General features: G+C 34.4%; 1 protein-coding gene across 1 annotated transcript; it reads left to right on the top strand.

Moving 5' to 3' along the window:
- Positions 1-260: 260 nt before the first annotated feature.
- On the top strand, positions 261-13,957 carry LOC145665992 (uncharacterized). Its single transcript, XM_081733098.1, has 5 exons — positions 261-443; positions 2,978-3,177; positions 6,112-6,219; positions 13,500-13,634; positions 13,762-13,957. Exons 1-5 carry the CDS (start codon positions 261-263, stop codon positions 13,955-13,957), a joined length of 822 nt encoding a protein of 273 aa, XP_081589224.1.
- Positions 13,958-14,236: the final 279 nt, after the last annotated feature.

Genomic DNA, 14,236 nt, shown 5'->3' on the forward strand with positions numbered 1-14,236 from the left:
GCTTTTTGTATTTTAATATAAGATTCAACCGTTCAATATTAATCCTTGATTTGGAAATTTTTAAGATAATGAATGGTTTATGTTTTCTTTGGCCGCATTTCCGTGATTGTATGCTTCTAGTTTGTTCATCTATTTATGTCAGATTTTAATATATCATCAAATATATAAACCTCTTTAATTATGTCTCAATATAAACATTTTTCTTTATTTGCCTATTATTACTTGATAATAATCCCATTCATTTTTTTTTCAGTTTGATCATGAACATTGCAGAGTTTTGTCTAGTGCTGATTACTTGTATATATCCAGTGCTTTCAACGTCATTACTTAATGAAGAACAAGCCCTGGTCCCTACAGACTCTCAAGCTTTCAACTCTAGTGAAACTCGTATTGTCAAGAGAAAGAAACGATATCTTGCATTTCCAGATGGCTCCTCAATAGGGGTAAGGATACATGTCGTTGTTGATCAAACTTACTGAAGAATCTATTTGATAATGTAGAAATTGAGACTATATATTAGGCTCTCATTATGTTGCTTGATTTGTTGAATCCAGAAATGATAAATTGTTTGATGTTAATGCTTCTATTCCTATTGGTTTGTGGAAAATGTATTAATGGCTCAATAAGTTTATATAAAATGTTCGTCTCAAACACTTTTTACGTCTGATTTTAAAATAACGTGTATATATATATATATATATACTTTCATTCTCCTTACATATATAATAATAGGTTAAACATTGCAGATCTTTCACTTTAACTATTTTGGAAAACTATACACTCAAATTTTCTTTACCCCACTAAATAAAACCTTTTTTAAATTACGAAATATGTAGCAACTATTTTGATTTGATTTAGTTTTATTTACTTTTCTCATAAAATAACAATCAATTTTCAACACAATCTATATATATAAAAGAGAACGTACAAATCCTTTGTGAACTCATCACGCTAATACGGCTGAACCGATTTCTTTCATTTTTGGGGGGTTGTTAGGATTTGGACCCTAGATGGTTTTTATCATATCACTTTAATTTTTAATTACCAGTGTCTTGAGATAATGGACCATTCAAGTCTCCATAGTTCATCATAGGTAAAAATAAACGTATGTATATGCAACCCGCATGACCACGTGACTCGGCGGGTTAACATAAATGACAGGCGCTTGCAATTTGAAAGCGAAAAAGTAAAAATTATCTAAGTAACAAAGTTTATTGCGTTCCGGGGTGACCGCAGCGAAGCGGGGTGAACGCTGCTAGTCAGAAATAAAAATGTATCTAACATTTCACTTTTTATCATTTATAATAACAAGGTATTAAAGTTTAGAAAGTAAAGATTTGAATAGCGAAATTTAAGAAGTTATACTAACTCAGTTCTTCGAAATAATTCAATTCATTGTAATTGAACAAACTACTGATTCAGAAACGTCACGTAGTTTTATGCTGATAGTTTTCTGACTTTGAATCAGGGCATATTTTAACTCAAACTGGTTTCTATTGTATTTATATGTACGAAAAGAATATTTATGAAACTAACAATTTTGCTAATTGTAATTGAAAGTTATACCAAACTGTTAGGAAAATATTTGTTGAAACTTAAGTTACGATTTGTCTAAACTTCTATAAGGTACCTAAGAAGGTTCTGTCGCTTTTTCACCCACCACTTTTAAACATCGATTTGTAATCTAAAACGTACTTGGAAGATCAAAAGTAGTCTTCTCACCATCGACGACCTTTAGCCAACGTTCTGGAAGGCCATGAACTCCATCGCGGTAGAACTTGGTGGGCCGCGAAACGAGGAAGATATCAAGTACATTTTACACTTCTACTAGGGATTCGAACTGGCGTCCTCTAAGGTGATTGTCCAAGGAATGGAACAGGTGATAATCGGACGGTGCAATGTCCGCAAAGTATGACGGATGTAATAGTGTTTCCCATCCAAAGTGCAGAATGGAGTCCTGGGTCATCCTTGCCACCTGGGCTTAGCGTTGTTCTGTAACAGGAGGACCCCTTTGCAATTCAGAAGTGCTGACTCCAGAGTTTTGAATATTTCTTGAAAACGGTTCAACTGCTGACAGTACACAGTTGTACTGATACTCTGACCATCTGGTAGCAGTTCCCGATGCACGGTGCCGCGAAGAGTCCACCAAACACACAGGATGACCTTCTTCTGGTGCAATGCTGGTATCGGCTGTTTTAGAACCAGTTCATGGGATACTAACCAATGATGACGGTGCTGTGGAGCTTCGTACAGGACCCACTTCTCATCACATATCAACACTCTGTCCAGAAATGACTCCTTCCTCAAACGAGACAGCAAAGAAACTCATGTATCTACAAGTGTTACCTTGTGGCCCGGAGTAAAATCATATGGGACCCATCGACCAACTTGTAGTGCTTCCCAAGTTGATGGAGGTGCTGCCGAAAGGTTTCTGTACTCACACTGAATTGTAGTCCCAGTTCCTCACATGTCTGGCCACTGCTCGCCTCAATTGCTGCCTGAAGATCTTCATTTTGTACATGTGTTGGTCTTCCGGCGTCTTAGAGTATTTCGATACTGTCCTTAAACTTGTTAAACCACCACTGCATTGTCCACGTATTCACGACACTCTCACAAAAAGCCTGGCATATCTTCCAGCCCGCTGCAGCGGCGTTTGATGACAGTTTGAACTCGTACAGCATACACGTCCTTATGACACTCTGTGGAGGTCCCATCTTCACTCTGTCCTTATGTAAGTTCACGGTGCAACTGAACAGCCACAACCAGATAATATGTTGGATATACCCACACCAACAACTGACCTTTTCCTTATCTCCATTCGCATTAAACATATGGTGTGACGGCCAATTGAACACAGACCTCCACAAAAAGCGATATAATCTTCTTGGTTACCTTTGTAATTAATGATCATAGTTAGTATGTTCATATCTAAATTATGTGCAACTCACGTATATAAACGTTAATTTGTAAATATTAGGTAACTGGGTGTCTGGATACTGGTTGGCTTCATCATTTGAACCTGTGGACTTGGGGATTTGATTTTACAATTACATATCCACTTCCAAGTGACTACAACGTTCCGTTTAAAAAGCGATCATTAGGATTTGGAAACGCTGTTGCGAGAAGGCGAAGGGATAGAAGGCTGCTGTATAAGAAAGTAGAAAGATTACTTGATTCGTAAGTATTTCTCTGATTGAAATAATACTTTTTCACGAAGAAACTATCAGCAAATAATTTTATATGATATGCAGAGCATCAACGTTATCTTATAAAATGAATCAGGATAATGATCCGCAAAATGAATACATTTTATTCTCTGAAATCCCAATAATGTTTTCATCTGTCGATCTCTAGAAGTCTTCAATACAATATCATGTAAGAAGAAATCTTCAAACTTTAAGTGTTTTGACAAACTTTGCAAGCCTTAATTAATATTTTTGTTTTCACACTTTGTACCAGTAAGACTTAAGTAAGTAAGTTCACTGTGTTGATTAACTATTACTACTTCTTCATTAGTTTTACTTATTTATTAATTTGTTAAAATAGTGTTATGTTTTTCAAGATTCCCTTTTACCCAAGATGTCTGAAGCTTGATATATTAAAATATTATTGCTATTTCAGGCGGTAAAATTGATCATCATTGGGCTGTTCCCTTATGCTATAATGATTAATGAGAAATTACTTTCTAAAATGTTACGTTACCATTAATAATGATGGAAAATCAGACTTACTAAGTAATAGTATCTGTATATGAAAATGCTATGTTTATGCGTTTGTCTCCAAAGAAAAGTTTAAATGTTTGTCTCCAATTTTTTCTTTGTCAATGAGATCTCGAAAACCACAAGTGATAGAAACGTGCCGTTTTCACTGGTCGATTCCAAATTTGGTGTAGATTGTTCCGTTCTAATCTGTATTGTTTGAATCTGTATTGTTTGGAGTGTTTTGCCCAATGAACACTATATATCACTGACAATATAATTAATTGTGTGTGTAATGTATTTGTTTATTACATACTGCATGGAAGAAGAAAGAAAACACTGGTCATACATGAATTAGAAATTCCAACCGGAAGTAGGATCAAATCTTGCAAACTGTGCGAGATATTGAAAAAGAATAATCGAAGAAATCTCCTCTTTATGGTACCCCTTGCCGATTTTTTTTTTAATCAAGAAGGCTTTCACTTGTGTCTGTAAAGGGACACCTACAACAGTGAGGAATGACAAGGAGATTCATGCTCATATGTGAATAATGCGCTGTGTACAGAGCACAGGTTCAGCTAGTTAGACTTAAAATGAGAAGTTCTAGAGAAACTTAAAATGAATTAAATGCCATTTGTAAACTTCCAGAAATTCGAATGAAGGTATCTAATTCAAATAACCTGTCCGCCAAGTAAGAAGTATGCCAGGTCCACTATGATAAACATGTAGATTACTATATTAGTTCATATAACTTTTGTGACTCTTATATGTAAGTGGACCAAGCCAAGTCGTAAATATTTCGGTTTATGTTCTGTATGTGTTTTTGTTTGTAACGTCTTAAATGAATCATCTTGTACTTTTCGATCCCCAAAAAGTAATCCTGAGTGCGCATCATAAAACCACTGAATAAATTGAAAATTAATTGTAGATGATTTTTAGGAGAATGTCAAAGGCTTTATTGGTAATAGTGATGGCTCAAGGATGGGACGTGCATTTCTGAGTAATGCAAGAAATGAAGTATAGCATGATCTAGGTTAGTAATGAAATATTTAATCATAAATATTGTAAGGTTCCGCATATCTTCATATCATGCCATAACCATGTGTGTACTACACGTGTTGACAGTAAACAAATACAACGCAGACGACAGTACCGAAGAGGGGTCGTCCACAATCGCCAGCAGTAGGCAGGTCGGAGATCACCGAAGGTAGCCGACATTTTAGAATAAAAGACAGGAGTACGCCTCAACAAGCATCAATCTATCCAGGTTGATCAAACCACCTAAAGCCCTAAGGCGCCCGGTCATTGGGTTAAACTTACCCTCTCACGACGCTTGGTCAATTGAGAGATACCTATCCTTAAGCCCTAAGGCGCCCGGACATTGGGTTTCCTTTCCCTCTCATGACGCCCTGTCACCGAGAGAGACACCTAATCACACAAAACATCCCTTCTCACGACGACTGATCAAAGAGAGGAACCTCACCTACAAAAGCCCTACGATGCCTGGTCATTGGGTTCCTTCCACTTTCTTACCTAAAATTATTAGAGGAACTACTTATTGTAATATGTTTCGGTATTTAAGATCTTTATAATAAAAGGTGATGGGAAAGTCCACATTTCCGTGTACGATAATTGCTCTACCTTACATAAACGGGGAGAATTTTACAATATTCATGAATAATTTATTCATAAATTAACAAGAAAATCATTAAAACCATTTTCGAGAAAATCGTCGGAAAAACACACTCATAACAGTGAATTATTCATTTTGTAATGCTATGAGACAAATGAATTATGCTATATTAACTAAATTGCCACAATGCGTTAAATGGTACAGCGTGTACAGAGCACTAAAAAATCAAGCCCAATTACTGTGGGTTTGAGAAAAGAAAACATAGTATTTGTGTGGGACAGTACATGGTACATGAAGTACAAAGAAAAATTAACATTTCTTTTTTACTTTATATTAGATATTTACAGTACTTGGATAGGAATTTTTAAACTCTGAAAGGGGATTAAAGAGATTTTAAAGATGAAATATGTCAAAAATGATCAAAAGTGGACTCCACTTCTTTGTATATTAAACGCACCATATATACGGTAGAATAATGGTGACTTTGTTGGTTCAATAATACGGGTGAATAAAACGGGGGTTGGTTCAATAGGTGGCTTTGCAACCTATAATTATTGACTATTATGTTAAGAAGCTTCTTAGACAGATTCTCGTTTATTTCACTTCGTTAGAATTAAAAGTAATATTATAGTATTCGGATATATAAAATATAAGGTACAATGTTATTGATTGAAATTAGTTGAATGGAATTTTGGTTTGAAAATCTGTTTCTGCAGAATAATATTGAGTGATGATGATTATGAGTAATACTTCGTAACGAATAATTGTTTATATTTCCAGGCAAGGCATCGATGGACGTGCGTGTATGCTACAAACCATTTGTGAAGCAGCTCAAGTGGTGATCCCGAAAAACCAAATCGTGGATGAAATCATGAAATTAGTCTTCTTGTAAGTATTAATTCTGCATCAACCAAAAATAAGAAACATTTCTACTAATTTGCGTGATTTGGTGAATTTACTAATTCATACTTCGTATGGGTCCTTATTTTATCCAACAAGCTTCTTCGGGATTTTAAACAACAAACAAAATTCTTATATCTTGGACTTGTATCACAAATGTTTATTTCCGATTGAACTTTTAAAAATCTTACTACCTTCATTCTTCAGTTTTACCATCATATTTTGTGTACTTACAATTCGAATGATTCCTTATGTGAATATCCTGAAAAATATTTTCTCGGGTATTCGTTCTTAGAATAGCCAAACAAAAATATTATTTAAATTATTAGAATGAGATTTACTCGAATAAACATGTAATTATTTGAATGTAATTATCTGTTCTACTTAAGAAAATCTTTTTAAAAAATTGATTTCGTAAATCTTCTGAAGACCTTCTCAAAAGGTGAATTGAGTTGATTTTGAGTTTAACGTCCTATATGGCTATATGAGACATGGACCTACTGATTAACATGGAATCCGAACCACATGAGCTCCAGCAGGGAATCGAACGATCTTCTCAAAAGTTATAGCTGTTAATGACCATAAATAAGAAAATTATGATGCAATTAAGATTTGTTGTTTGTGCATCCGTAATATGTCAATTTTGGTAAATAATTTAAATAATCCACAATTATGTTGTGAATAAGTAATATATGTATGATACATAGGTTATATTACGGAATTTTTCCAAACATTGCTTACGTGCATTTGAATATACGCATATCTTAATTTATTTACAAATGTTGGCATTGTCTAGATTCACTTACATTAAACCAATAACACTTTATAATTTTCAAATTCATGACCTTTATCGCCTGTTATTTTGTAGAAAGTCACATCTTTAAGTGATGTACTGAATCCACTTCTCAGAGTTTCTAAACACAACGTACAGTAAGTAAGTATTTCTTGTAGACATAAGAAGCAATGAAACCTCATAAATAGTTTATACATATAAGTCAATCAAGATGGAAAAGAAAACTCTTAAAACTTGTTCCATTACTTCCAAAATTACTACTGGTAATTGACTTAACATTCTCCTTCAGATAGAGATAAACACAATTTTATTTAGAATAAGCTAAAATTTCTTACAGTTAGAACAAGAGCGTGTATTTAAAACAGACGCTTCATTGTTGGAACGAAATACGAAGCTAAAACCTTTCACAAATTCATGTTTGACTTTGGAATGTCTACGTCTTACTAATGTTGTAAATTTAGTGTTGAGGGTAGAGTGCACTACGTAGGAACTTAATAGTTTATAATTTGATATGCATCATTAGGAGTGTATCGTCTCTGTTAAATTTAGTCTTTTCTGTTAAATTTAATTTCACTTTTCTTCAATGAGCTTTCCATCAAGTTATCATTATTCATCATCATCATAATCATCATTGGTATTCTTCCATTATTGGCAGGCACTAGCGGATTCAGAAGGATCGTTTGGAAGGGGCGGTTCGCTTTCTCGAAGATGAGCGTAGCTTCAAGGTGACCAGAATTTTAATTTACAAGAATGGGACTCGTATGAATACGGGGCTGGAGGGGGGGTGTAAAGATGATTCCCAGATTCCACTTTGGGACCCGAACTTGTAGTTTTTTTTTTCTGTTGTTGTTGTTGTAATGGGAGTATTTTCTCTGTAGATTTAAATTAAAATACGTACTTCCGTTTCGGAGGCGTGACGCTGTTATGATTCACTTCACACACAATCACCGCAACATATGAGATGCACTGTCTGGCACAGTACTTGCACAAAAGAAAATACTGTAGTGACGATATCATTCATTTTAAGGAAAGAGTGTACAAGTTGCTCTAATCATTTATATTTTGAGTAACAATTGCGGGACAGCAGTTACAAAAATTAATACAAAATTAATCTATGTCTATAGTTGTGTGGGGTCCACGAAACATAATATAACTATAGGTCTGCTTACAACTTCAATAAAATTACCTATGTATATTATACTAGCCTTCGTCTAGGTGGGGCTCGCCCCCTGATCCCCAATCTGCTCGACATACGGCCTTGCACAATATAGCAAATGCTCATACGTGGTACTGTGGAACAATATTTAGCATCCTTCCTTCTGTATTTCATATAGAATTGGATTGAGCTAAAACTGTGTCACCAAATTCCAACACCTCGTAAGGTATTTTAATGAATCACCCCCACCTATTTTCCTTCTTTTCTACGTTAATTGAAAAAAAAGTTCAAATACATGTTGAATTATTTTAAATGAAAAATCAAACTACCAACTTTCATGTTTCTAACCGCAAGGGATCCCGAGATATGGCATCTAAAATAATAATAATAATAATAATAATAATAATAATAATAATAATAATAATAATAATAATAATAATAATAATATCATCATCATCCCACCTCTTTTCTTCCCTTCTAGGTAAAATATCAAAAATGCTGCTATACGTATTGAATTATTTTAAGTGGAAAGTCCATACACGACATTTCATGTTTTAACCTTCAAAGATTCTTAGATATTGATATCTTATAATATTTGCAATCGCCGCCACTTTTTCTTTCCATCTCTTTTTTTCTCCGTTTTACTATAATATTAAAAAAGTTGAAACACGTGTCAAATTATTTTAAATGAGAAATCCAAATGCCAAATTTCAAGTCTCTAATCTTAACTGATTCGAAGATATGAACATCTTATTAAAGTAATTTTCACCCTATTCTCCCTTCCTTTCTTCGAATTAAAAAAATCCTTCCTTAGTGATACTCTACGTAACAAATCTTATATACTGTCCTAATTTCAAGTTTCTAGTAGGGCTGTTCCTAATTCCGGAATTCCGGAATTTTTCGGAACGGAAATTCCAATTCCGGAATCGGAACACAGTTTCAAGACGTTCCGGAATTCCGGAATTTCGGAACATTCCGGAATTTCGGAACATTCCGGAATTTCGAAACATTCCGGAATTTCGAAACATTCCGGAATTTCGGAAAATTCCGGAATTTCGAAACATTCCGGAACTTCTTATTGAAAAAATAATTTTTGCTGTTACCCCGAACTGAGAGGTGTGCGCAAAGCTTAGCTTTGAAACTGGATATTGATTCCGCTGTGCTGAAGGAAGGAGTTTTGGTCCACGGCAACTGGTTTGTTTCATTCTCTAGATCCGTTCACTGTGAACGATTGCGCATAAGATTTGAAACTTTGTCTGGTTATCCATAAAGTCTCAATCATAAGTGATTCAGTGTAAATTCCGTGATTTTGTTGAAGAAATTCGAGCTAGTTCTTCCCTTTAGTTTGGTTTATCTTCCGAGAAACACCTTTTTTATAAACCACTTTGTATATTCTTTTTTAAATGAATACCGACTGTACCTTTTCCATTTATACGAGGCAACCCTAACAAGAAATTGAACTGCATATCTTTTGATGTATGGCCATTGTTAAGTATAACTACCTGAAGGAGGGGCAGAGAATCATTTAAAAGAAAATACGATTTTCAGTAATTAAAGGAATAGGATAGTCTGAAATAAAAATGTACAATTATTATGCTGCTGTCCGTATTATGTAAAAATATGCATTATTGATGTTACATGAACTTTTTGGAAACTAGAATCAGTATTTCATATTTCAGGTTCAAATCACACAAAGCTAAAATTATTAATGCATCCCTTGAATTGTATTTAGTATACTGCATGCTGCAAACAGCAAAAAATTTCTTAGAACAAGGGATTACTGTTTAATGATTTTTGTAACTTCTATAATCATGATGCTACTGCTGTTTTTTTTTTTTTTTTTTTTTTTTTTTTTTTTTAATGAAAGCTTTATCAAGCATTATTTGCATAACTTGTCAAAATGTACAACGAGAGTAAATCGAATAGAGGTGCAAACTTTACATAATATCTTATAATTATTCACATGTACGCGCTACTCTTTTCTTGTCATGCGACACTTATTTGAATAACTAACTAAATAAAGGTGTCTATCAGTTAAATACTAAGCATTGGAACCTACGTATGAAGATTAGTTCTAACTCTACTAATCAAAATTTTATGCAAGGTGATAAATGAATTGTGTGAGTGAAAAACATTTAAAATTGGTTTGTTGAGAAATTGTATTAATCACCAATATATTATCAATGTGTAAAAGCATGTTACTTTCTTTAAACAATTACATTGATACAAGCCAACAGAATATGTACATTTTCATACAAAGCTGCAATATGAAGGGTAGTTATGCATTCAGATGAAAGGGTCTGCACCAATGACTAACTAACAACAAGAAAGGTAAATGTTCAATTAGTATACCCGAAATTGTGAGTAGCGATGGTAAAAGTTAAAAATGAAAGAAATCATTTCGTAAATGTTAATATTCACATTAAAAGTATTAGCCTAATGTTCATATTTCGCTCTTACGAAATAATTAATTTGTATCAAAAACTATTCGTACTTCGCGTAAATTGATCTTTACAAAAATTGACGTCTTACTTTCCTTGAGTAGAAAAGTTGGCGAAAACTTTCTTTCTCCTGATTTCTCAAATAAATCAGATAAAAAAGATCAATGAGATAAAAGAAGTTTGTTAAGCTAAAAGTCCCTAAAGCCCATTTTATGCGATGCAATTTTCTATGCAATCTTGCATGCTAAGAGTCATGCGTTCAAATTATTTCGTGTAATAATAATTACATTCAACTTTCCATAGTAAATTGCACGTATTTCACCTTGTTCGGAGATAGAACATGTGCAATCTACCATGGAAAGTTGAATTCTAATTTTTATTACAGGAAATAATTTGAATGCATGTCTCCTAATTTTGCATACATAATTGCCTTGTCTAATATCGTCTAAGTCTACTTTCCCCTAATTTAAAAAAAAAATCATCTGGGCATTTATATGAAAATTGACATTTAATACATGCCCTTATAATATTTTATCCACATCATTGTTCTCTAACAGTATTATATTGTAGCACAGAAATTTTGTTTTTTCTTTCAATAGTAATTTACATTTACATTTTTGTTGCATTATTTGATGACGTCTCAGGTAGCATCAGTTATACCATTTCAGGGTTTCAGTTGTCAAAATTTTCACAATTATGTATTACTCATGTGTACTCCTTGTACTTTAGATTAAAAGTTCATTAATATAATTCCAAATGACATGACTACAAATGTTTCGTGTGCTATATTTTGGAATTAAAATGCCAAACATGTAAATTGTTTCCTTGTTGGTACTTCGAAATACAAAATGGCAATGATTGAAAAAATGTAAAATATAAAGATAAAATGCTGTACTTTATTCCAATAATTGTAAATACGAGAATGCATAACTGTTTAAGACATGTTGCTACTATATTCCATAGATACCAAAGTGAAAACGAGAAAGTATTTGCGAGCCTTGTAATAATGTTTGGGAACCATTGCCTCAGGACTGTTTCGAACTTTTATATTCAAACTTCGAACTAATATTAATATTACGATTCCAGAATCAACAGTGAGCTTCAAAATTTCAGTCTTGAAAACAGTTCCGAAATTCATACTTTTGAGCATTCCACAATTCCAAACTTTTGGAATGTTACGGAATTTGCGGAACATTCCGGAACTTCGAAACGTTCCGGAATTTCGGAACATTCCGGAATTTCGAAACGTTCCGGAATTCCGAAATTCCGGAATTCCGGAACATTCCGGAATTAGATGAATTCTGAATTCCGGAATGCGAAATCGAATTCCGAACACCCCTAGTTTCTAGCTTAATTAGTTTGGCCTGTGCGAAGTTACTCACTCACGATTTCGTCTTTTATGTGTGAATTACAATAACAAGCTTGTGTTATTTCTCAAGAAAAGATGGAATGCCATTTGAAGTCACAATAAATCCCTGGTCCCTTCCTAATGTTTCCGTGTTGAACCCCAAAAGTCATGGCTCTCTTTGTTGATCTAGTAGATAGCGAACGTACCTATGATCTTTGATGCATGAGGTTCTGTGGTTTAATTCCCGGTAAGTGAGCATCGAACGCACTACAGTGAGTCAGACCCAACTTTAAACTCTAGTTCTCATTCTGTAAAGCATCGCGTTTGACAAACAACGTAAATACATATCAATCAATCAACCAACCGAAAAGTCTCAGATTCAGAGAGCTTTTCGGTAAGGAGTGCTGAAGATTCTATATTTCTCTTTATTCAAGATAAGGTACTTGAAGTTTCGGGATCCGAATTCCATTCCCATATCCTTTTTCTAGGTCACAATTTTAAAATATATCTTTTTAGTTCAAAGAGGGAGGCGTCTTACCCTCCTTCCTGCAGCTGTTCTTTCAACGAAAGAATCATATTCTCGCTCTTTTGGGCCCTATGGTGACCACCACAAGTAACTAGGGACAGAAGTATTCACACTTCAAATATGTCTGTATTAAGTACTATTAAGTACCAAACATTTTCATTAGACTCTGCTATACTTGTCACACAGATTGATCGGTCGGGAAAAAGACCATATTAGTATTTCCCAATGATAAATGCTGAAACTTCAAGAAACCCTTTCGAGGGGGCTATCGCCCCCTCCGCCTTCCCCGTGGATCCGCCAGTGTTGGCAGGTCACTTGCCGCAACTGAGAAGCTTTCATGCTTCATGGTCTTCTTCTAACCTTTTCGTCTTCACGTATGATTTATCTGTTTTGATACCGTCCATCAATTGTAGATTCCTTCACCCTTTCCTTCTCTTTCCTGCAACCTTACCCTCTAACCTCATGATACAGTTCCTTCTTATCCAAAGTCCTAACCAGTTTCTCTTCCTCTTTGCAATAATATCTAAAATTGTTCTTTCCTCCCCACAATATTTCTAACAACCTCTGATTCATTTTCCTCTCGACCCACCTCACTCTGAATTCTTCTCTACACCTACATTTAGAAAGCTTCCAGTCATTTCTAATCACTTTCGCGTAAGCCCATGTCTCTGTGTCATATAGCAATTTATGAGTTTTTTTCTCAATCCTTTACTCAAACTCCCACAAAACAGACTTTTCTTCTTCCTTTATTCTTCTTTCGTCATTCCTATCCTTACCTTTATTTCACGTTCACACTTCATATCATCACTAATAATTGGGACCCAGGTATCGAAAACTAGTTACCTGTTTCATTTCCTACTTTCCTACTTCTACATTTGACACCGACCGCTTTGTTCCAATCACCATGCTTTCGTCTTTCATACATTTATTTTCATCTCATATTCTTCACAGCTCTTTTTTCAAGTTTTCTACTGTCTTATTGATTTCCTTTTCCGATTCCACAGCAAGTGCCATATGATCTGGAAATCGTATACATCTAAACATTCTACCTCCTACCGAAATGCCTTCTTCATTATGTGGGCTCTGGCATTTATGGCTCACGACTCTTTCCTTGAAGTTAAGGAAGACGATGAAAGGAGGTAATTATTTGTAAAGGACCTAAGAATACTATTTATACTGTTATTGATATAAAAACAGTTTTCATACAGATCACTTAGTGGAAAAATTTTTTGTGAATATATTGAAGAAATTTGTCTCTATTTTCAGAGTTCCTCAACTGCCAGCAAATTCTTCAGGTATCTCTGAACCGGAAGTGAGTAAATCTTACGACGACGCTCATTTGGCAGGAAAGCAAAACTTACAATGTTCCAAGGTTTTCCCTGGATGTCCGATGTCAATGTTTGAACTTGGATTTGCTTCTTTTATGGCAGGAATTCTTACTTCTTGGTTTGGAAAATCATAATACAAGACCACGATATCTTAAGAAAAATTTGATGTGTTGTTACTGAACTGAATGTAAATAAATGTTATAAACAAACAAGTATTCTTTTCTTTGCTTCTAAAGAACTGTTGCAATATAGTCGTAAAGAAAGGGGGCGGTATTATCTTAACCTAAAATGTAGTGTGGTCAATGTTTAGTAACCTGTGTTGAGACAAGAATTCATCTTTCACGGGTATTCGTACATCAAAATGTTTTAGTCAAAATGGAACAAATTAAGGTACTAAATTTCGTTACGTTATG

This window comes from Thermobia domestica, chromosome 12, assembly GCF_964235325.1.
Source record: "Thermobia domestica chromosome 12, izTheDome1.hap1.1, whole genome shotgun sequence".
In the NCBI taxonomy this organism is placed as follows: domain Eukaryota; kingdom Metazoa; phylum Arthropoda; class Insecta; order Zygentoma; family Lepismatidae; genus Thermobia; species Thermobia domestica.